This window comes from Mugil cephalus, chromosome 9, assembly GCF_022458985.1.
Source record: "Mugil cephalus isolate CIBA_MC_2020 chromosome 9, CIBA_Mcephalus_1.1, whole genome shotgun sequence".
In the NCBI taxonomy this organism is placed as follows: Eukaryota; Metazoa; Chordata; class Actinopteri; order Mugiliformes; family Mugilidae; genus Mugil; species Mugil cephalus.
In genome coordinates this window covers 3,654,089-3,679,576 of record NC_061778.1, presented here as the reverse complement: position 1 = coordinate 3,679,576, position 25,488 = coordinate 3,654,089, and the positions used below count along the sequence as shown (strand labels likewise).

At 41.4% G+C, this 25,488-nt stretch overlaps 1 protein-coding gene across 2 annotated transcripts in view; it reads left to right on the top strand.

Moving 5' to 3' along the window:
• Positions 1-25,488, top strand: part of caln1 (calneuron 1) — a 63,281-nt gene that overhangs the window by 14,467 nt on the left and 23,326 nt on the right. For both annotated transcript variants that reach the window (XM_047595091.1, XM_047595090.1), the window contains exons 3-4: positions 5,605-5,748; positions 10,614-10,726. In XM_047595091.1, coding sequence (XP_047451047.1) covers positions 5,605-5,748; positions 10,614-10,726 — 257 coding nt within the window. The remainder of the gene's footprint in view (positions 1-5,604; positions 5,749-10,613; positions 10,727-25,488) is intronic.

Genomic DNA, 25,488 nt, shown 5'->3' with positions numbered 1-25,488 from the left:
AATAGTATCTGTGACCTCAGGCCACCACGGGTAGAAGGTGATTTAAAAGCTTGAACCTTATGACCTGATAGTTTTAAAATATTAGATTAATCTCATACATTATATTGTTCAAATGCAAGATGCTTGGATCGTTGTAACATCCAGGACACTTTAATATTCAGCTGAATCAAGCAGCACGTAGACACTCCGGTACACGCTGAGCTCAAACTCTATCCACAGTGGTAATCCCATGTGGATTCAGCCAGGCTTCTCTAGAGAAATGCATAAATAGATTATTTCATTAAAGGTTTACAGCCGAAGAAATCCTTCCTGGATGGCACCTGGGCACTTCTTTCAAAAGACACGCTGAGCGAGACCACGCGACAGGAAGCCTGCACGTTGGTTAGTCTGCTCAGCTCATCAGCACCGAGCTTTCCCTGAACGATGGAGACAAGCGAAACAGCCGATGCTACTTTTTGTGCCTGTGCCGGGTAGATTCTTTGTCACCAGACTCTGCTGGCAGGAAACACTGGCTGAGAGACTAGTAGCGCTATTAGAACAAGTTACTCTGAAGGATAGAAGATAGATCACAAAACAGACAACTTTGGTTTAGGGTTGAACTTTGGGAGCTGTCCGTGGTGCTGAATGTTCCCTCGCATCAGTCACACTTACACCAAGGTTTAGATTCCACAAAATGTAACACTGTTAATTTACACCAATCAGGCATAACATTATGACCGCCTTCCTATGATTGTATAGGTCTCCCTTGTGCCTCCATCTCATCAGAGAATGGATACTAAACTTTGGGTCATATTGGTTGAGTGGAGGGGCCTCTTTGGATCATCCCACAAATAATTGACCATTTTGGGATCTAGTGAATTTGGAGGCCAGGTCAACCCCCTGTGCTGTTCCTTCAACATCTCCACTGGTTCCTTGTTAAACAAAGAATAACTTTCAAGATCCTTCTACCTAAAACCAACCACTGAACCTGAACCTGGGGGGACAGCGTCTTCTCTGCTGCTTCTCCCTCCATCACACACAGCTCTGACCCGAGCACCTTCAAATCCCTTTTAAAAACTCATCTCTTTGGTTCTAACGCTCAGCCACTTCACAATGTTCATTTTAACTGTTCTCATAGTTCATTCATCATTTTACTTAATGTGTTCTGTTTCATGTTGTGTTTGTACAGTGTCTTTGAGTTTTTATTTATTCATATATAAATAAATTGTCTTATTATGTTTATACACTGGTGTTAAGTGCAGAATCCAACCACCGACCATTCAGTTATTGGACGACCATAGTATTATATCACATATGTGTATATATTGATTTGTATGTCTATTTATAATAGCACACATATATATATATATATATATAATACATATATGTATATACAACTATATATATATATATATATATATATACACACAATATATTATATATATATATATATATACATATGTATGTATATACACAACATATATATATATATAATATATATATATATATAATATATTATATATATATATATATATACGTTAAAACAAACACAATAAAAAACTGCATAATATTCTGTTGTAGATGCTCAGCAATAACATTTCATTCAACTCTCTTTCTAAAATGCAAACTTCTAACTGTACCAGAACAACAAAATGAATGTAGAGAAGTAATAATATTTATTTATTTAAAATATCCAGACCACTCCGCTGTCTTTAAAAGACAGAAACATAGACGTTTTTTTTATTATTATTATTATTATTTTCTTCCACAATATGCACCTTAGATCACTGAAGTCAACTGAATCATGGACACAGATAAAAGAATTTGCATTGGAAGCCAAAAATAACACCAGCTCACAATCCTGTTCCCTCTAACTTGCCGTCTACTGTGACGTCTTTTGTTACTTTGATTGAAATATGACTGCGCCAAAAGCAGCTCAATATGTCCCATGTGTGCCACGAGTGCTGATGTATAGGAGCATTTGTGCATGAAATAGACGGAGGTATCTGAGAATACAAACGCAGCGCCAGTGTTGTTTTTCTGCTCTGACTCGCTCCAGACTCAGGGACGCACTCAACAAAGGTCTGAGTCACTGATGGATTTATGCATGAGACGCCCATTTCCACCCAGGAAAAAATAATCAGTATGGCTTTGATGTGACAGGTTTTTTTTTTATTTAGAATTTATATGTGTTTGCATCCTGGAAAATAATCATTAGCTTTGTATATAAGCCCCACATGTTGCTGGGGTTTAATGCGCTCAGAGGCAGCTGTTTGAGGGAAGCGGTAACGAGTTATTCTGATGTGATGTGGACAGAGACTGTGACCTTTTATCATCTGCAGTACGCAGTTAGCGCCATCACACCATTGTCAATATTAGGCCACAATTTCTAATCTACGCTCCATTTACGATTGGTCGTTCCAAATCATTAGCCAGCCGACTGGCTCGGAATGGAGGCAGCGCAGCAGATAACCAGATGATTGATTGGCTTATTTCTTAATGACAGTTTCTTTTTTTTTCTTGGTTAAAGCAGTCAGAAAGTCTCAGTGTGTTTGTTGAGCGAAAAAAACACACTTATTACAAATGATGCTTTATTGTTTCTATGTTTCCATGAGGATTTTACTGACAACTGTTTTAAAGTGTGCAGAGATATTTGACGTGCGCGCTCCGTTTATCCCGTGAAAAATGTCCGTTTCCAGGGAGGGATGCAGTCAAACCGTGTATCCCAGTGCTCGACAGCGTGCTCATGCATGCCATGCAGACATTGTCCTCTTCAGCGAAGCGACGTGCCACCTCTATTTTTAAAAAAAGAAAACCACCAGATGCCTGTCAGTCTCCTTCCACAAACACCTTCTCCGATCTGTGGACACACTTATGAAATATGTACTTATAAAAGCACGGTGAAGCCGGCTGACTCCTTCTACTGACGAGTTGGTCACGTGTTAAGCATCTTGTGAACCGGCTGCTGACTCAACTAGGTACAATGAGGTGTTGAGCATGTAACACAAAACCCAAGACATCAGTGGAGCTCATGGCTGGTGTAACGCTATCAAAGACTTATCTGAAAGAGGGATTGCCACAATCTTTTTATAAAACTATTTTCACTCACCAGCCACTTTATTAGGTACACCTTGCTAGTAAAAGGTTGGACCCCCTTTTGCCTTCAGAACTGCCTTAATTCTTTGTGGCATACTTTCAACAATGCTCAGTTTGTACTAAGGGGCCCAAAGTGTTCGAAGAAAATATCCCCCCCACACACCATTACACCCCCACCACCAGCCTGAACCGTTGATGCAAGGCAGGATGGATCCATGCTTTCATGTTGTTTACTCCAGATTCTGACCCTGCCATCCAAATGTTGCAGCTGAAATCGAGACTCATCAGATCAGGCAACGTTTTTCCAATCTTCTATTGTCCAGTGTTGTTGAGCCTGTGTGAACTGTAGTCTCAGTTTCCTGTTCTTAGCTGACAGGAGTGGCCCCCGGTGTGGTCTTCTGCTGCTGTAGCCCGTCTTCTTCAAGGTTGGACGTGTTGTGCGTTCAGAGATGGTATTCTACATTCCTTGGTTGGAACCAGTGGTTATTTGAGTTACTGTTGCCTTTCTATCATCTCCAACCAGTCTGCCCATTCTCCTCTGACCTCTCACATCAACAACTGCTGCCCACTGGATATTTTCTCTTTTTCAGACCATTCTCTGTAAAACCCTAGAGATGGTTGTGTGTGAAAATCCCAGTAGATCAGCAGTTTCTGAAACACTCAGACCAACAACCAACAACCAGACCACGTTCAAAGTCACTTAAATCCCCTTTCTTCCCCATTCTGATGCTTGGTTCCTGCCTCTACATGAATAAATGCATTGAACTGCAGCCATGTGATTGGCTGATTAGCTATTTGTGTTAACAAGCAACTGAACAGGTGTACCTAATAAAGAGGCCAGGAAGCGTATGTCTAAGTACATCTCATTATTTAAGGCATTTTAAGTAATTTCCTGTGGCTCATGCAGACACAGTTTTCATGATGCACGATTTTCTCTTGTCAGATGTAAAAAGAATATACAGTACCAGTCAAAGGGTGATTATGTCATAATAACTTTAGATGATTTTAGAGTCATTTTAGAACCGTTGATGTTGACATTGACATGTATCTGCCACTTGAACCCTGTAAAGCATTTATGTTGGCTGTAATCTGAGGTGCCGTTAATTTGTGGTTTCTAAGGTCGGTCTTCTTATCCTGGGGGCGTCCCTCATGAGAAGCACTGTCATTAAAGCGTTTGATGGTTTTTGCACTTGACGACGCATTTAATATGGATTACACACTCTTTGACGGCTGCAGCCTTCACCAGCAGGATGCAGCTTGACACACACACACACACACACACACACACACACACACACAAAGACACTTTAGAAACAGCTCGAAGAAGGTGTTGACCTGGCCTCCAAATTCACTTCATTCCAAACTGATCACGTATCTGTGGGATGATCCACAGAAGACTCTCCCCTCAACCCACAGAACCCAAATGCATTTAGTTTATTACTTGATTTGCAATAATATGAACAAAATATAACCTCTAAGTCATGGCGTGTTCCAAATACCAAGTCGAGGTAGCCCCTCTGGAACTCTCTACAAACTATTTTAACTATTTTAAGACTGGAAATGAACTGAACTTTATGAGCCATATGAATTGGTGTTTTCTGTGACACTATAAGGTGTTTTATTATATTATATTTAGTCTTTGTTCTCATGCATTATTTCCTCATGGGCACTGGAATCAAAGTGAAAATACGGAAAACCGCACTTCAGCCGTAATTGTATGAGTTTATGATGCGACTGTAGGGTAGCTCAGACCCCAGGGGGTTGCAAGCAGTCGAACAAGGGAAAAAAAAAAAAAAAAAGGAGAGAATGTGTCTCTGTTTTAAAAGCGACTTCTGATATTTTCCACTTAAAATGTGCAGAGCAGCATCGGTGGGAGAGGTGGTCTATTCAGGGAGCGACGCTGGGGACTGAAGAATGAATCAATGTCCTGAAGGTCACACATTTAACACACAATAAGCAAACCCCGCTTCTATGACGTCTGCCTCTTTTGATTAGCCGGCCGCAAGATACAACACAGAGCAACGCGAGAGAGAAGAAACAGGGACACGCTGGAGGGTTACACGGGAGAATGTGAGAGCATGAGACCGAGCAAAGGTGACAGCGACTGTGACGGCAGGTGGAGAAAATGAATCGATGCTTGGGATTGATCTTGTTAACTCGAGGCAGTGGTGCGAGACCAATTGCATAAAGCGCAGCTTGAAGCTAGGTCAGACATGAAGAAAGATAGAGGGGAGAAGGAGGGAGGGAAAGGTGTGCGTGTGATGATGATGATGATGAATGAGGGGGGAGGGTGAAATGCCAACAGATTCCCTGAATGCAGTATGAAGTTATGAGAAAGGTATAATTGCCAAAGGAGAGGACTCAAATTATGCAGAGGATGGTGTGAAAGAAGAATAACAAGGTTGACTGAAAGACTCTCACCGTCGCGAACTAACACGAACGACTGTTTATGTTTCTGCTAATCGGGAGCGGGACGGTTGAGCTTTGTTTTGTGCTGACGCTGAGTCCGTTTCCTGTTTGCCTTGGCAGAGATCCGGGAGGCGTTTAAGGTGCTGGATCGGGACGGAAACGGCTTCATTTCCAAACAGGAGCTGGGCATGGCCATGCGGTCTCTGGGGTACATGCCCAGCGAGGTGGAGCTGGCCATCATCATGCAGAGACTAGACATGGACGGTGAGTCACATGTACACACACTCACACGCGTGTGCACACAGGTTTAGAAATGGTCGGTGCAGATTGTGTTACATCAGACACGAAAACCAAGTGAATATTTAGACACCGCCGCCTGTATGTACAGTTTTACTGTAAACATTTGCAGATTACACACTCCTCTGTGTCATGCATTAAACATTTCTTCATGCATGCACCATTATGTGCTCACTCCACAGTAATGTACAACTTGTAAAACGTATGCACACGTGACGTATTACAGGTTGAAGTGGCCCTTTATGTTAGTTGACTGTCACAACTGCACGAGTGATTCCTGCAGCGAAATCTGAATCAGCTGAGGTTTTAGTTCTGCAGCGCAGTCCTCACCTGCGTCCTCTCCGCCTTTTCGTCCTCTGAGTCGAGGCTTTGAGGAGCAAGAAAACACAAACACAAGCAGCTCCTCTCTCGCAGACAGCACCGACGCGCCGAGCCCCGTTTCCGTGGCTGTCATTTTCTAAACAGGATAAAACGGTTCGAGGCTGGAAACGGGGGGAAAATGCAATATGCAAATGTGAGATCACTGGGAAAATGTTGAAATTCTTTGTGCCGCTATCACCGAGTCTTTGATAAGTGTTTTCAATTCCGCCGCGGAGACAGAGATACTGTAAATGTTCAAGGGTGAATTTGAGAGTTTTGGAAGTCCGACTGCCTCTATTCTTCCTGTGACTCATCCGTCTCAGCATCTCTGGAGAGTCTAACTGCTTCGTGCCCCAGGGCCGGATCTCAGAGCATCATCGTCTGCCGGAGCTCGGAGAAGCAGGCGACGCTGTGGAGGGACCTGACAGAGGTCACAGCAGCTTTTGTCTCAGGAAGCCTGTGACTAGCGATGCTCTTTATTTATTTATTCTCTTGGTTGTCACCTGTCTTCCCGTCTCTGTCAATTGAATCTGAGTTCGTTGGAGTTGTGTGTGTGTGTGTGGAAAACCCGTTTTCCTTTAAATGACTTATGAGCCCACTTGTTTGTATTGATTTTATAGCAAAATGCGGGGGCTTTAGTTTATTATGTTGAGTCATCTGAGATCAGACGTAGCAAAGGCTGTGAGATTGTTTGATTCGCTGAGTTCTTATTAGATAAAAGGACGACTTTGCTCAGGAATTATCCATCAATGACAATAAAATGACTGGAAAGACTTGAACTGATTTACAGGATTTAGTCTTAGAAATAACATGGTGCGAATCAACACGATTCAACCAGAGGCTGTAGAACGGTGGGAGACGTCCAGACACTATGGGTGAAGTTTTAAAAGGTCACTGCAGGAATATAGGAAACTTTTCCTGGGTGTTCCCTTCACTGTAAGACACTGTAATGCATCTTTTAACTGGCAACTCACAGAATAGATCCATTAAAAGTAATGCAGACAGACAGATAGATATAACCTGTCAAAGTTTAGATGTATTAGAAACTGCTTGAAAACCCCTTTTTTGAAAAACTTTTCATGAACAATAATCATTCTTCATTTAACCTATAGTGTGATGAGTTGGACCCAGGCAACAAGCACAACACTGAAGCTCATCTTATCACTGTGTGCTAATAATAAATAACATAAATAAATCACGCAGCTTCTACATTATGGAATAATAAAATACTTATTGACATAAGAAACTCCACTTCTTCCAATACATTTAGTCTCCACCTGAAGCACTGGCTTCAGAAGAACCAACTATGTGAACATCATTATCTGTATCTGCTTTATAGCTGCATGTTGTTTCTGTTGACGTCTATTGTTCTGGTTGATGTGTTTGTTATTGATGAATGACTCTTTTTCCTTTGCAGTTTTAACAACTTTGATGGTTCTTAAAGCATCTTACTAAAAGGACTGTAGTTGAAGCCAGCTGCATTTAACACTGGCACATTTACTATAAACGTGATTAATGTGCAATTAATGTCCCTTTTAAGTAAATAAAACCATGAAAAAACATTTTCCTATGTTAATATATCAAAAAAATAATATGTCTTTAGAGTAGCTTAAAAGAATTTTTACTCTCATCTATATGAAGGTTTGCTGACAGGTTGTCAAACATGGTAAAAGTACATCCTGGACTTATATATATATATTATTACTAGTACTTTAAATATTACTAATGGATATTTATCAGTTTAATAAAGATTTTTGTTTTTTCTAATGAATGAAAGTGACTTTAAGTTTCAGTCCAGAACACATTGACATAAAGATAAGGTGCCACTCATCTGACATTACACGGAGGAGAGTAAGGGGGGGGGCATCAGCAGATGAATGGGAATAGATTGTCTGGGGGGGGGCAGCTGTGAGGATCAGATCCTCGTTCACAGCCATCGATTCTCAGCTCCTCAGCTCAGCAGCCGAGTCCAGCTGATGTGTGGAAAATACTGACGGGTTATCTGCTCTGCTCGTCGTAGTCGATCCGTGTGATTGTTATTGAGCTGCGTGTGCCCTTCATACACACGCACACACACACACACACACACACACACACACACACACACACAGAGGTGTGACTGCTCTTCTTTGTCCCCGATCAAAGCACCGGACCGGCCTTTGTTTTTTTGTTTTTTTTGTCCTGATTACACATGCTCTTCTTTTTTTTTCTTTCCCTCGTGTCGTCTTAATGATCTTGATCCCCTGCCTCTCTCTGACTTTCACTTTAATCACCAAGTTCGAAACTTTGCAGGCAAGTGAATGTCAACAGAGGCCAACACACGTTTGTACTGTATTCCTTAGTGTTTTTTTTTAATCCGTATTTAACTAAAGCTAAACTAAAGCAGTATTTTGCATCTTTATTTAAAACTGATCTTGCAGGAGGAAACTAGTTAAAAGCAGTGGACGGAGCAAAGGCCGACACAGAAGCTGAGTCCTGTCCTGTGAAATGTTGGAATCATCCAAGTAAACTTTTATTTTTCTATGTAAAATACCAGATGACGATCACCAGGCTTTCATGTGGCTTAAAGGACCTATTTGGGTCAGTTTTTTTTTAAATATATATCATTCCTTTTAAAGTAGTTCCCTTCGTGCACGGTGGATGTGCAGGAACTTCTCCTTAAATCCTTAAGTAGTAAATGTGGATTAGATTTTCATGAAAAGTATTTCAAACATTGATCAGTTCACTTATTTTAAATACGTCTTCGCTGCTATTGCTCTTGTGCCCATCACCACTTTAAGCCCCGCCCAAATGATTTGACTGGAGAAGATTGAACGTCTGATCTTCATGGGAGCACAACTATTTCCAAACTTCCAAACTTTCCACCCAGACGTCCCAAGTGGCTGCATCCTCTTCATGCATAGTGTACGATAGTAGCTTCATGTGAAAGTATCACCATTCAACTTCTACATTAAAGTGTTGGACCGGTTGGCAACTAATGATTTAGTTGCAATAAACTCCTTTTTGACGACACAGGCGAGTCTGAACAAACTCCCAGGTCCTGATGTGCTGGTCTATTATCAAGTCTCTTAACACATGACTGTTCTGGTTCCACAAACTCCTAAGAAAGTAATCAGGCTCCTTAGCTTTCACCTCTCACTTTCTTCTCAGCTGGTCGATAACGTTTGGCATTTGGTGCATGGCGGCCAGTGGACCACCAGCTTTGTCAGGAGAGATTTACTCAGAGCGGCCGCCGGTTGCTGGATGAGATTAGAGCTCCGAGACTGAACCGCTCTCTTCACATTACTCATTTAAACAATAAATAAGCTCCAGTGGAGCTTTAAACAACAGCTTTACTTTACCAGTTCATCTTTACCTCCGCTGTCATCCATCCGTCTGGACACCCTTCAGTCTCTGTGCGTTGCTTCATCTGGCCTGTACCTGTGCGTTAGCCCTACTCGATGTGCGTAGTTACAAGTCAATGTGCATCAAACGCTACGGTGCCAGTTTGCCCCAGACTGGCTGCCAGACTCGAGGCAGGAAGCGGAGGTGCTGTTGGAAGGGACAGATTGAGTCGTTCTGCATCGGTAACGTTCGACTGACAAGGTCCCAGCCTCATCTTACAGATGCAACGGGAGCAGGTGGGAAGAAGAGACGCGCCGATGATGAGTTTACAACCGAGAAACACGAGACGACAAAAGCCTGGGACAAAGAGAGAAAATAATTCAAGGCCACTGCAGCCACACTGACGTGAATCAATGATCTGATGGTGCCTTTGCTTCGGCGGTGGCTCCGGTGACTATTAACAGACCTCCAGATCAGCGCTGTCACACCTCACTCGCACTCCAGGAGCTCTGTGCTGTAAACTGATTGATATAGTGTCTGTAATGTCTTGTAGCTCTTGTCGGTGCTCAGGTTTTTATCTCTCACTCCAGCAGTGAATGTGGATGATGCTGTGTAATCTGTAGGATGCTGGCTTTAAAATGAAACTGCTAAGGCAGCAGCAGCAGCATCCACATCCACGTTTTTCCTTTAAGGCCAAACAGTTGGAGTTTCTCCATACTTTGCAGAAAACAACTGCAGAGAAACTTTTGCAACCCCCGAAGGCTTCAATTATACCTGCTCTATGAGTTTATTTAATCCAGGAGCAGCTCATTGATGTGTCCTCCTTTTTTTTTTTTTTCTCACTTCACTTTGATACACTTGCAAATTTCAGAGTGTTCAGCTCCTCGGGGGAACGTCAGCTGTAGTTGATCAAGACAGAAACAGAATTTACCTTTCACTCTAAAAGAAAGTGTGGATACCTGCAAGACTGTGACCAGTCTCTGAATGTGTTCATCTATATATAGCACAGTTCAGACACATGCTAATTAACACAGATGCATAACCCCGAAATAAAAATTAATATTCCGTTATGTGCCTTCATTCGCCAGGTGATCCGTTTATCACATCCTCAGAAGGAGAGGGTTGAGTCTTTCTTTTATTTTTGCCAGGTGACGGACAAGTTGACTTCGAGGAGTTCATGACCATCCTCGGCCCCAAGCTCCTGTCGTCCGAGACGAGAGAAGGCTTCCTGGGCAGCACAATAGACACCATCTTCTGGCAGGTAAATATTTATCCTCTCCAGCACATCTGTTTCTCTCAGCACTGGCACAGCATGAGTCATGGATTTGAAATGCATATGGAGTTACAGATGCCGTACGTCTGCGCTGAAGGATAAGTGCAGGAAGTGGAGCAGGAAATGAGTCATTGTAATCACTCACCCTTTTTTTTTTTTTTTTTTTTAATTTATTTAATTTATTTATTCTTTTTATGTGTGTGTGTGTGTGTGTGTGTGTGTGTGCTGGAAACGGAGGCTTTTAAAAAAGATTTTGTCTGATGAAAGCTGTGATATTTAGACGTGGTTGAAGGCAGCATTCACAGTCCACTGGGGGTCGAGGTCTCTGAAGAAATAGTTTGACCCGCATGCAGACCTCTGCACTGAGTGAGACATGGTCTAATTCAGGTTAAGGTGCTTCATCGCCTCCACTACTCCAGGGGATAAACTGGCTAAAATCCTTCACATCTCAGACCCCGGTGGTCTGAGAAACGAGCACAGTCCAGCTTCAGTTTGGAGAATATTTCTGAGGTGTAAACAGACTATAGTTACTGACTTCCATACAGATATTTTTGGTGAACCAACCCCCACCTGTGAGCTTACGAACAAGCAATCTAATGTGAGAACGCAGACTCATTCTCTTCATCTGGAAATCAAACAAACCCCCCTCGTTCCTGCAGTCGCTAAAAGAGCTGCTTTCCTTTCTACTGGGGGTGGAGCTGAATTCAAATATGGTTTTCAGAAAGGCAGGTTTACCATAGCTGGACTGAAGAGGCAGCAAATAACTTTTGGGAAGCAGAGTTTCACCTGGAGATTATTCTGTTATGTTCCATTAGTATTGAGACGTCTGCAGTCAGGTTCTCTTATGTTAGCATTCGTCTGTTAGCGTGCTAATTCAGACTATTGTCTATTGGTAAATGGTGAAAGGTCTTACCACAGTCACTCCTATTGTCTCCCACAAGCACTAATAATAACCAATACTGCAGATACATCCATAATTATTATGGTGCATGATTAAAGAATACTTATTTTAACACTTACATATCCTAAATTAGAAGAGTAACTCCAAAAAATTGATTTTTACACCTGTTGTCAACAAATAAAAATACAAATACTAGATGCTAGCACATCCTGCTCTCTACCTTTGGAAAAACTCCTCGGATACATACTTGTTAAAGTGGAAAATAAACCTACGATAAATAGTTCACTTGCTAAATTTGATAAAACTTGGGGAACTTTCTTTGCACATGTGGACGTATTTGTGTTTTCCTCCTATTCCAGAGTAACTGCTGCTTGAAATGTTATTAGTTTATTCATGATATTTTTGGACATATGTGTGTTAATGTATGTTTGACCTGTGGATGACTGATGTGTGTGTGTTTGGCTCCTGATTTTATGCTGATTTTATTTATTTCTACTCTGCTGCTGCTGATCTGAGAAGAAACTACTCAGATACAAAACAGACAGAAACAATTGAAGTTTACTTTGACCTGGAGCCTTCTGTTGACTTTGTCCAAGGTTCCTGTTCCAGTGAATGCGCCAAATTTAATTTAGAGAAGTGTATTAGAAGTGTTTTTGTATGTGTATGTGTTGGTCCCTGAAGAGTGTGTGTGTGTCTTTTGTTCTGTATTGGTCCGTGTCCTACGTTTACTGGACAATGAGGTGAAAACCAGAAAATGAACCACGGTCACGGCTTCAAGGAAACTCATGTGGTTTTCTTCGTACAGTTTACCCCAGCAGATGTTTTGTGGTCTTGTTTGTGCATGAGCCGGAGTTTAAAGAACATAAAAACACAAGCGGTTACTTAAGCTAATTGCACATAAAATGCCTCATATGGTCTCGTGCAATCTGGGATTTTATGTCGGTGCAAAAGGAATGTTTTTGCTCTACCTCGGGTTTGGACTCAACCTTTCAAAGTGTAACAGACCTGGAGAGTCTTTTCTTTACTGAGGCGATCTGTAAATCACATCTGCCTCATTCATTTAACTCAGTTTCCACACATGCACCCTTTCTGTTCTCCTTTTGAGGGGCAGCGCAAAAAAAACAAATTTAGTTTGACACAAGCCTCCATCAGCCGGTGCCCTTTGAGTGATATTATGAGCGACAGCCGCGATATCACTGTGGCCGAGGGGCTTCTTGGCATCCGAAGACACGGGAGGAATTAGCATCGCAGCGGCGAAAAACAAACAAGAGGGAACATGTCAGTGCAGTCGACTGAGTGAGATGGAGTGATGAACGTGCAGACAATAGGAGGCAAAGGAGGGAGCAGGAACGTTGACAAATCAAGCAGGTGTGAGGGAAAAAAGCAAAACGTTTGGCGGCGATAGTGACACTTGGCAGCAGCGTCCTCTTGACGTAATCATCAGCTTGACCCGGGCTTTCTTCTCGGGGGCAGCAGCTTGTGGTTTTACACCGTGGGGACACTAGACGCTGGAGGTATGAGTGCAGGCGGGGGGAAATGTCCTGCCAGACACATTTGGCTGCTGCAGAGGCCTTGGCTTCCAAAGGAGAGCTTTTGGCTTGACACAGTTTTTTTTTTTTTTTTTTTTTTGTTACCCCCTCTAAGAGACGCTGCTGCTTGTGGTTTATTACTTCTACATTTGTGACCTCACATTTCTGCACTCATGTAACGCGCGGAGCTCATTCAGGAGGGAGGAACACACTGCAGAGCTTGATTTATAATGATTATTTCGCCGCACATATCACAGATGATTAGTAGCTTGACATATTACAGGTTTATTTCGTTAAAGGTCAGTGGTTTATGACTCAGCTGCTCTTCAGTGTGTTTGTCTTGTGTTCTGTCATCCTTCGTTAATGTCTCTCGTGAGGTAAAAGTTTAAGCTTCAGACTGGTAGGATAGTTTCTGCAGATGCACCGATCAGCCACAACATTAAAACCACTGACAGGAGAAGTAAATAACCATGTTGTGACAGTTCAGTGTTCTGCTGGGAAACTTACTTAGACATGTAGCTCCCACCTAGACCAGACCAGTGGTAAACTTGAATATCAAATAGTTGACTCTTACTTCTATCAGTCGACTTAAATCTGTGGGACTGTGATATTAAAAGTGTTTGTCCGCCAGACAACGGACCCGGACAATCAGGGCCAAGACTTGGAGGAACACAGTGTTATTTTATACTTTTGTGCTAACGACAGCCAAATCAGCCACAACATTAAAACCACTGACGGGAGAAGTAAAAAAAACATTAACCATGTTGTGACAGTTCATTGTTCTGCTGGGAAACTTTTGGACCTGGAATTCGTTCCTGTGGACGTTACTTAGACATGTAGTACTGATGTGCAGATCGATACGGAAACGGTGATACCAGGTCTTCATGCTCTAAAACCGATTCTCAAATCAAAATATCGATACTTTCGATACTTCAGTCATTGGAGGTAATGTAGGAACACAGCGGAAAGTAACTAAACGCAACAAACTGAAACACAAACTCAGGTTAAACCACAACACAGAATACGAGGCATTTATGATGAGTCAGAATTAAGATGCAAGTTTTCATTTTATAGTAGTTAATGGTCTTATTATTTTACTTATTCATTTTCAGTTCATTTTAGTGCATTTTCACATATTTTGTATGATGATCTGTTGTTGTATTAGCTCGGCTATGTAGTAAATGAGGCCACTACCTCAATATACTTCAGAGTTTAAAACAAATAAATATATTACTCAATACACATTAAGGTGTATTTACACAAAGTATCAGATCGGTATCGGTATCTGTATCTGTTTTGGAGGCACAAAGGAGACCTACACGATATTAGGAAGGTGGTCATAATGTTATGATACATAGGTTTAATATGCAAAACCCTTTTTTTTTTTTTTTTACTTAACGTCTAGTGATACATTCTAATTCTCAGTGACTTTTGTTCAACAATTGGAAATCTTAGCCGTGCAAGTGTACACGCTGAAAGCTAAGAATATAAAAGAACACTATCTGCTTGAAAGCCCTCCCAACAGTTCTGGAAACACTGAATAAACCATTAACTAAGACGACTCATGCTGCTCGCTCATTATGTCGCCGCTCATCAAAATTCAGGAACTACTCTGCACTCAACAGGCCTGACATGCTCGGAAGAAGCTTTTTTTTTTTAATTTATTTTTTTCCTGTGTGTGAGTTGACAAAAGGATATGCATGAATATACTGTACATAATATGCAATTAATATGTATCAGAAGAGTTGCAGGAATGTGTTTTCCTCCTCCTGATATATCCTTCTGTCTCTGAGTTTCATTCTTTGAAGCTGAAATGTTGAGTGACACATTAATACAAACTATAATGACTGTGAAATGAGAAAGAGATCAGAGCCATGAGCCGGCTGAAAACTGTCACCCGCTCCTTCAACTTTTAGTTTCATCCCATCGTAGCTTATTGTTTGGCTCTAGCTCAGCTTTAATAAACCCACTATGTAAATACATAAAAAGAAAAGAGATTCCAAAACAATAAAATCTACTTCTTTATGAGCATGTCTGTTTCAGGGTTGTTGTTGTTGTTGTTGTCGTGCTGCAGGATTGACCTCCTCCCTCCTGATGATCCTGTACGAAGGTGCTTAAACCTTTTGCATGTGTTTCAGTTTTAGTAATATATAGGACTTGTTTTCTCCACTGATTTCCTGAATCCATTTGATTCTGATGCTGTGTTTTGCATAGTGAGGTTTTTTTGGAAATGTGTGCGATCTCCCTCTTGTTTCACATCGTGCATGCGTCTTTGCTTTCGTGCAGCTCTTCTGTGGCGTCATACCTTTTAAATCCAATCAGCTCTGAAGCCTGACGGTGCTCTCAGAGTTCTTAGACTTGGACTTAGAGAGACTTAATGATCCTCATGGGAAATTGCTCGGTCATAGTAGCTTAGTTGTTACTAAAAGGTGAGCTATAGTTATACGGCTGGATAGAGTGAGGAATAAAAGAAGTTCTGTCGCGTTCACTGTGGCAGCAGAGCTGAGTCAGTCTGCTGGAGCATGAGCTCCTCTGATGTTTGGTGTAGTGGATGGGATGGATTGTCCATGACGGACAGCAGTTTATTCAATGTCCCTCACTGAGACAAATGACTCCAACTCTCTACCGATCACATGTCCAGGCTTGTTGATCGTACTGATGTCCTTTTTTGCTGGTACAACTCCCCCAACAAACCACAGCAAAGTACAGGACCCCGGCTACAACAGACCGGTAAAAAAGACTCGCTGCACACATGAAAGTGACCTGAGCTTCCTCAGAAAGTAGAGTCTATTCAGGCCCTTCTTGTAAACGGCATCATTGTTGTCCCTCCAGTCTAGACCGCTGACTCCCAGGTTCTTGTAGCGCTCCTCTAAGTTTATTCTTGTTCCCACCTCCGTCATCTCGGTACTTTTTACTTGATGAAATAAATAGGCTCGTACTGAGTTCGAAAGTAAAAGTTCTCCTTTTGTAATCCCACAGATTTTTTATAATCTGAGGACTAGTTTGTTCTGAGCATAATAAGAAAGTGGTGAAACGTCTGTCGCATGATCGTTTCAACCAATGCGGTGGCTGCATTTACTGTTGAATATGAGGAAACTACTTCCAAAAGTCCATTTTAATCAGTAATATTTACACCAGTCTCAACCCAAACTAATTTCAAAGTCAGTCAGTGTCTAAGTCAAATATCAAAGTCAAACAATCTGGTGCTGAATGTAGCTATTAAAGTAACTTGTAATCTAACTTACATTTAAAATCAAGGAATCAGTAAAGTAAGTTACTTTTTAAAGGAGTAATCAGCAGATAGGTGATCAGGTAACTGTCAGTTCAGAAGATTCAAGGATTCAAGGATTTTTATTTGTCATTCGCAGCCAAACAGAAACATGAGATGGAACAAAATGATGCACTCGGGTCCTGGATTGTTGCCATAGTAACTATAAGATATAGATACTAAGTAACTAGAATATGGAAATAAACAGTGAATAAACAAGGTAAATAAGATGAAGTAAACAAAACAGCATGAACTGTTCAAACATTCATTACCATCATTAAACCCAGAGAAACCAACGAACTCAAACTGAGGAATCAGCTGCAGTGAGTTTAAACTAAAGCAGAGACTTTTACATTCAGTCAAAAGAAGCTGTGTGAACATTGAGGAACAGGAGCTTGAAGCAGTTTAATAAATCATAAACCTCACCTCTCCACGCAACAAAATGTAGTCGGTTTGAATTTTCCATAAAACATGAATCACGCTGATAGCATTTAGCTGGAGGGGCTTTGTGTAACCCTCATAAAGATCACAGAATACATTTTCCTTCTTCCAGCATTTTGTAGGATTTGATGATTAAACGTTTTTTTTTTTTTTTTTCCGCCTGCTGTCAGTATTTGTCTCGAAGCAGAACAGGATTCACTCAGCGGGAGCTTCACGCCAGCGGACCCCGGCTAACTCGTCCCAGCCTCATGCCGCGTCGCGTCCTGGTTGGGTCTTTGCGAACCTTGAGGCGAGCTCGGTTCTTGTCGTGGCTGAGAGGTTTTTCTCATTCCACTAATATCAGGCTGAGTGTTACATCCTCACCAGCTGGGGTGATGGGATAATGATTCACTCGCTGTCACACGCTCACCTTCCTACTCACTCATATCTGCTCTTGAACAGTTTGTTAATGTATCTAATTATCCCGTTGGATAATCATGACCTCGTTACTGAACAACTGCAAACATTAGATTTTCTCTTTGTTCTGCTAATTATCAGCAGTGTGATTAACAAAAGGAGGACTTCATGAATAATAAAGAAACTATTAGACTTTCCTAAAGGCAGACTCTTAATCATATTTTAGATTCGAGTAGATTTATTTTTTTATTGGTGTTGTTGAAAGAACGTCTGTTTGCATTGACAGACTTGTTACGTGCAGAGATATCTGAAGGTGTGTGGGTGAATAGTTTCCGTATTGCTCTTTTAATCACAGGTCCGTGTCCCTTTTCATTTTGCTAATTAATCCCTGAGCAGGACAGTGACTGGTCAATGAGATGGTGATTTATGCCGAGTGACCAAGCAGCTCTGAATAAGAATGATGGAAATGCAAATCATTTACGTTCTGTCATAATTCATAACTTGTGAAGTCGGAACTTGTCAGAACCAGTGTGTGTTTGAGATTAACGACATGATTTCACTGGAATTACTTGATTTTAACGTTGGTTTCTGTCTTATTTTGCTACTATTCTATGGGTGAAGTGTTGCTGCCTGTAGAGGATGTGCACTTACAGCCACGCCCCCCAGAGCGGCAAAAACATGGTGAAATGTGTCAGTAAATACAGTGAAATCAGGGCAAATGTGGATTATCAGATCAAATTAAGAACAACTGGACTCGACAATGATCCATACGAACTACCAAATAACAAATGGTCCACAAACATTAACATGTGGCCACAAATAATTTGATTCTGATATTTATATTTATATTTGAGCCTCCAGGCTCCCATTGACAATAGCCTCATTAGAGCTCTATTCATAGGGTAAGTAGCCAAGGCACACAGTTCCCCCCATTCAAGGACAGGTAAGTACCAGCAGTTTCTGGCCAAGCAAGTTTCGGGTGGGTGGTACCCACAGAGTTTATTCCTATTTAAACCTCAATTTCCCCACTAGTTTATCAGAACTGAAGAAGCTACTCAGATGAGTGACGAAACGTCTTCAAGAAATCCTACAAGTCCACCTGACCTTATTCAATGCTTTTTTGGATATTTATATGGACATGATTTCAACACTGGGAAATACTATACTGATACTAAAGTATGACCTTTTGGTGCTTTATACAACACAACTGCAACGGCTTTGTAGTAGAGTACCCCCTTATTTGGAAAAGTGGATTAGCCTCAGTTTCAGTTGGTTTCAGATAGTTTTATTTAATTTCAGTTCTGATAAATGTGGCTAAATAAAAGATGCTAACGCTAAGGTCTTTACTTAGAAGTAACGTTATTCATACGATGCTGTAGCGTTAAAAGGATGACGAGGAGTGATCACAAATATTCCGTTTATTGTTTTATTGTTATTTATTGTTGGAACTGAAATAGTTACTTATCTGACAGCCCTCCAGAATGGAACCTAACTTAATTTTAATTAATTTTACAGTTTAGACGCTATTAAAGCTGATTCAAACTAATGCTGCTAATCTCCACGTTCAACTGTCACTTTTTTGACGCTCATTGGCCGTAACCACAGAGACGTCCACTAGCTGTGACGTCACATACATGCCCTCTATAAAATCTGAAGGTTATATGAAGCGCACCGTTCCAAGATCTGTGCAGGGAGTTTATCAGTGCACTGACGTGCTGTGAAGCTGCTCTACAGCAGTTTATTTCCTTATAATCAGCCCAGAGACGCTTATCTCTCTCCACATTCTGTTTTCTGGTGAAATTTGGCAGCGTCCACGAGGTCTCCAGACCAACATTTCAATTTGAGCTCGTCCAACTCTTCAGTTGTTTATTTCAGCTGCACCCCAGGACCAAATGAAGCAGCTAAAATGATAGCAACAAACATTATGTTTTGGTATCCGTCCATGAGAACCTGAGGTCTTCTTCCTCTGGAGCTCTGGAGATGTAATGTAGAGATGACTGCAGCTTCAATCAAACACGACGCAGTGAAAGACACTGTTTGTTGGCTTTCAGTTTGCATTGCAAAACCACAAAAATCATAAATGCAGAAGGTATGAGGCTGCAAAATAAAATTAGATATAATATTAATATTAAGATAAGATAAGATAAGATAAGATAAAGCTTACATATGGGTGGACTAAAAGAATAAAAATAAGAGTATAAAAAATATATAAAAATAGGAACGATACAATATAAACAAACACAGCAGCATTCAACTAAGATATGTAGGAAAATCTAGAAATGTTAGAATACTTTTATATACGTATATATACTAACACATCTACCATTTCTGTAAATACTAAACTGTCCCTCCTGTTTCAGCTCATTGAGTAGTGATGATCGATACCACCGATTCCCTTTTGTTATACGATACTGAGTAAAATTCAGGCTGATATCTGTGACACCGATCCGATACTTTGTGTAAATACATCCTAATGTGCCTCCTCTTCTGTCCTCCTCATCATAAATGCCTCGTAATCTGTGTTGTGTTTTAACCTCAGGTGTTGTGTTGTCACAACCCAATAGTTCAGGTACTTTCCACTGTGTTTACATTACCTCGAATCACTGAAGTATCGAAAATATCGATATTTTGATTTGAGAATCGATTTTAGCGCATTAATCAACATTTCAGTATCGATCCGTACGTCACCATCATCAAGTCTCTGACTCAGAGTTTGTTAGTTTCCCTCGTACTTTTAATTAAGTAGTAATGCCACAACAACTTCAAGCCGTCAATCTGTCACCCACAGGATGGACAACACTAACTAGACGTCTCCAGTAGCTGTGAGCTCGTCACTGAGCCGTTCTAAATGTGCTTCTCTATCTCCATCATTGCCCTTTCATAGGCAATCAATAAAAAGCCGCCAGTGGATCCAACGGTCGATTTAAGATGTTCGTCTTTCACGTCACGTTGCTTTTTCTCAGAGATACAGATTTATTAAAATTCCAAAACAACAACCTGCGCGCAGACCTCTGTGCTTGTTGTTAAATTATAGCTGCAGCAGTCGTCACAGAGTAAACTGGCACACAGGACAGATGACTGCTTAGGGTTCACTGAACCCTTTTTTTTTTTTTTTTTTTTTTTGTGACAGAGCAGCATGAGTGAGTTTATTTTAGAGCTGTTTGCGCTGTAATCACTCTTCGATCCGTACGCCCCTCTATGACTATCAGACTAAATCCTAATGGAACAACAAAGTCAAACTGTTTGTCAAACAATTAGTGTGCTCTTTCTCCAGGCTGTTGGGGAAAGTTTAAAAATAGTCACCAGCTCAGATGTTTATTTAACGTTGTGTCTTTTTATATCTTTTTAGATCCTTCAGTCCAGGAGAGAGGGCAAGTATCTGTAAAGTGTAAAGTGCTAATGTACAGTAGACCAACAAGTCACATAATGAACAGGCTGCATCCTTGTAATGATAATAATTATGATGCGCGGTAAAGCCCAGCTTGGTTAGTCTTTAAACATAGATGTGTCACAGGGTTTCTGGCTGTAACACAGAAGTAATTAAATAGTCGTCTGTGAATAAAAAAAAAAAAAAAAACTGTTATTAATTAGAAAACAATGGGCAGGGAGTTCGGAGTGGGAGGTGAGCGGATGTCAGGGGGAAGAGGAGCCCCGAGTTTAATGAGCAGATATTCACACGGACTCCAGCAAATGAGGTGAACAGTGATATTTTTTTTTCTCTGCTTGTTTTTTTACAGCACGTTGCAATAAATTCATCTGTCTTTTCAAAGAATTAATCAGCTGAGGTTTATTTTGTGTTACATATATCTACTGTACGTTCAAAACTGGAGAGGGAAGCTGGTGATTATTTAGTATTTATTTCATATAAAATAATCATTTAAGTAGTTATACTGTATACATCAGTCAGGCATAACATTATGACCACCTTTTTTTATAATGTGTAGGTCTCCTTTATGCCTTCAGAACAGCTGTGAGTCATCAGAGACTGGACGTGGGTATTCTTGGGGCGTCCTGAATGTTGTTAATGCTGCACTGTGCTGGAGTGTCATTACTATGGGTGCTTCATGTCTAAGTATTACCCACACAAATGAATCCCAGGTCCAAACGTTTCCAAGCACAACTCTGTAATGTCAATGTCAAGATGGTCAAAGTTATCCCTGTCAGTGGTCATAATGATATGGCGGACTTGTTTCTCCCCCTCTCCTTGCTTCTCTGAGGTCTTCTCTGCTCCTGACATCCAGACACACGGTCCGTCTGGCTGAGAAATGTAGACTTCCATCTTAAATCACATCCATTAATCTTCCTTCTCCCCTCTCCTTTGTGCCAGCGTATAATTTAGAATTCATAATGACTTTGGAACAACTCTGCTTTGATGAATAATACGTGGGTCGGGATGATTATTCTAGCGACAGGTGAGAGATGTCCTGAAGCTCATTGGGGCACGTGCTCCATTATTGTTTCTGCTCTCTGGTTGACTTCAGGGAATCAGATCTGAGATATTCAATAACGCCACTGTTAGCTGGAAGAAATGAGCAAGAAGTTACAATTATCAGACTCTTATTATTATTACAGGATCTGCAGAAAATGTTCTTCTCATTACTTTTATTACTGTTTCTTATTCAAGCTTAAATTTGTTTTGGGATATTAAGCCAATGCCAAAAAAAATAGTTCTTTATATATATATATATATATATATATATATATATATATAAAATCAAGTAGTTGCTCCCTCTTCATGGGGGGTCCGACTTCCCTTCTCCTCAAATCCTCTACGTCAGCTTGAGGTGACAAGTTTATTTTATTGCGTTCATCTGTTGTTGCTCTTCATGCACGACTCACTGTTGTTCTACTGTTGATTAGACTATAAATAACTGGAAAGTTTTGCTTTTTTGTTTTTTGGAAACAACACATCCACAGTGGAGCTGGAGGGAAACTAATCGCCACCTTAATACGTGCATCAAATGTGCATGGCTCGTTTTTAGGAACTGGTGCAGACGCAGCAGCCTCAGGCCAGTCCTGAGAGGAGAGGATGAGATGAGATGAGATGAGATGAGATGAGATGAGATGAGATGAGATGAGATGAGATAAAGCAAATAAATAAAACCGAGTGCGGTTTGACAGCGAGCGGCGTCGTATGTTTGTGAGTCACAGTCAGAGGAGGCTGGAGGCAGGTGCTCGCTGCCTCATGAGCACAAACACACGCGGCGTAACAAATGCAAATCAAGGACGTGTTTCTGAAAGCTGCAGTCGATATCAGGATCAATGAAGACATGTTTGATTATCGTCAGTGTCACGCGGGAGAGCTGTCTAGGAGAACAGTAGAGATTAAGGGTGTGCAAAGCATCCAGTACTTGTATTTGAAAAATTCAAATTAGGTTTAAAACCCCATTTGTTTTGCAGGTACGCTTCTAATTTAGGATATGCATGCTTGCCATTCTAATAGTTATGGATGTATCTGCAGTATCGGTTGATGTTTTGCATTAAATGCAGCTAATAGAGGAGATTCAGACTAGAAGGGGCAGAAAAGGAGGAGGAGACAATAATCAATCCCGAGAATGTGCCACGTGCTGAAGTGTCCTTGAGCAACACACTGAATCTCCCGGTGTGTGACACTGGTGTGTGAATGTGTGAGCAAATGTGTAGATGTGACTGTAATGCCCTTTGAGTACCCATAGGTAGAAAAGCTCAAGACCATTTACCATAACCAGTAGACAACAGTCTGAATGACCAAGCTAACAGATCATTCTTTTTCTTTATTTAAGTCTTGAAATTTATTGAGGTTTCCCTCATTTGCAGTGATGTCGGGGTACGACAGTATAAAAATACAAAATCAAACTAAGGTTAAAACAATAAAACATTAGGAGACGGTGCTCAGTGCTCCGTGAAGCAGGTGCACACTGAGGTGGTTTGAGAGCAACATCTTAAAAATGTCTTAAAAGTAATGAGAGTGTCAATCATGAGTATATTCTGAGATGGTTCCGTGCAAAGACTAAAAGCAGAAGGTTAAGACGGTCATTTGAGTGGGTTGAGTAATATCCTGTGGTCCAGCCCAGCATGAATAATATACTGTATACATTATAAAAGAGTTCATCCCTCCTCTGTGTGAAAGACGTCCAACCAACTTTGTGGAACAGAAAGCAGCATAGTATCGTGTGGTCCCCGCGTAATAACTGATATGATATTAGAGTTACGCGGTTTGAGAGAGGGTAGCAGCCTGTAGGTTGTGTCGCCAAAATCAAGCACTGATAGAAAGATTGCCTCCACTAAACCTTTTCTACAGTCCAAGAGGAAACTGAACCTGTTTCTGTACAAAAATCCGAGTTTTGTGGTCAGAATTTCAACGTGATGTTTAAAAGTAAATGACTCATCGCGCCAGATACCAAGATATTTATATTCTGTGACTCTCTCAGTACAGCAGCCATTCAGTGCTGAAAGGTGGAGACTTTTAAAATCAATGGTACGAGTAGTAACATGAGAGGAACTGACTGCAGACGACAAAAACAGTGACGATTACAAGTCGATCCGGGCAGACGCACAGATAATCACTGCGGTTACATGACGTAAGAGGCTCCACCGCTAGTAGAGAAATAATAAACCTCAGTGACTCTGTGATAATATTTGCTCTGAGGAAAGTTAGGTTTTATTATTTTGAAAGCTTGAACTGCTGAACTTCTTCCTTAACCTGATCAAGTGTAACGTAACGTGACACTGTTTGAATACGGCCGTTGGAGCCCTAATGATACTTTTGAGTAATGTCTGCAATTATCCATTTTCATCATTTCACCCTCATCGGCTGCATTGATGGAAGCGTAATTCGAAGCTTCGCCGTGCGCCGCGCCAAATCGCTGAACTTCAGATGAAGCCGTTCCCCCTAAAAACTGCTGACGGTCAGGAGTCCTGCTCCAGACGGGGCGGACGGCACTCGACTTGACCTGCAGCTGCTGAAGCATTTGATGGATCGAGGCTGGCGCGCAGGATGTAAACACAATCTCGAGGCGTTCACATTTCCTGCTGGGGGAGGCAGAGCAGGGAGAAAAGTCACATTATGGCCTTGACTGGCAGCGGAGACGGCATGAAGTTAATCAACCCGCGTGTCCTCACGTTCCCTCCACACGCCCAGTCGCCCTCCGTCAAACAGCCTGATCTACTCTGAGCGTCGCTCCGTTAATGTGCTCCAGCAAAAGAGGTCGAGAAGTGAACTATGTAGGATTATAAAAGTGAAAATGACTCCATTTGTCTCACTTGTGACAAACCTTATAGCGCTATCATGTAAGGAAAAAAAAAAAAACATTGGTCTGTGGCCAGTTTTCTCTTTGTCTGGGGCCGTCACCCTCACTGCGAGACAGAGCTGTGCTTTCACGACGTCCTCCAGACGAGTTATTAGAGCTAACTTTGATCTTGACCAGAGTAAATGGTGCTTTTTTAATGTTGCGGCTGATGATACACCCGTCAGCCGCAAGGTTAAATCCATCAACAGGTGAATAGCACACCTCCTGGATGGCAGCAGCCTCCCCCCCTCCCCACCTCCACCACCACGACTCTGCAGAAACCCCCCAGGAATAGCTGATATAACACCATCACTCAGATGTGCTCAAACAAACCCAAGATGCTGAGCCAGCCTCCAAACTCCCTAGATCCCAATGCAATCGAGCCCCCGCAGTGTGCACCAGATCAAGCCGGGTCCACAGGGGCCCCACCCCGGGAACCCAGAGGGCCCTGAAGGATCACCAGCTGTCAGCCTCTCAGTACCAGACTCCACAGTCCAGCCCCAGAGGTCCAGAAAAAGTTTTATGTGCATCATCACAAACGTTTATGACACAAGGTCCTGTTATATTTTTGTTTTCGTGCAGTGGCTGTTATCTGTTCATTTTAATGAAGATTTATCCAGTTGAAAGTAAAAAAATCTAATACTGAGATAAAGTGTTAGTTCTGCTCAAACTGATTTTGTCAAAACAAATAAAGCTGCCAGAGCTGACCTTAGATCTCCTTTATCTTTCCTTACTCACGTCAATATTAAAAAGAAAATACATCACACACATAAAAAGTAAAGCTACATAAGTTAGCCGAAGTTTTCACATCTTCTCTAACAGTTTAAACCGTATTAAACATGTGTCATACACCGATCAGCCACAACATTATGACCATTATGACAGGACAAGTAAATAACATTTAAACTTTCTTGTGACAGTTCAGTGTTCTGCTGGGAAATGTTTGG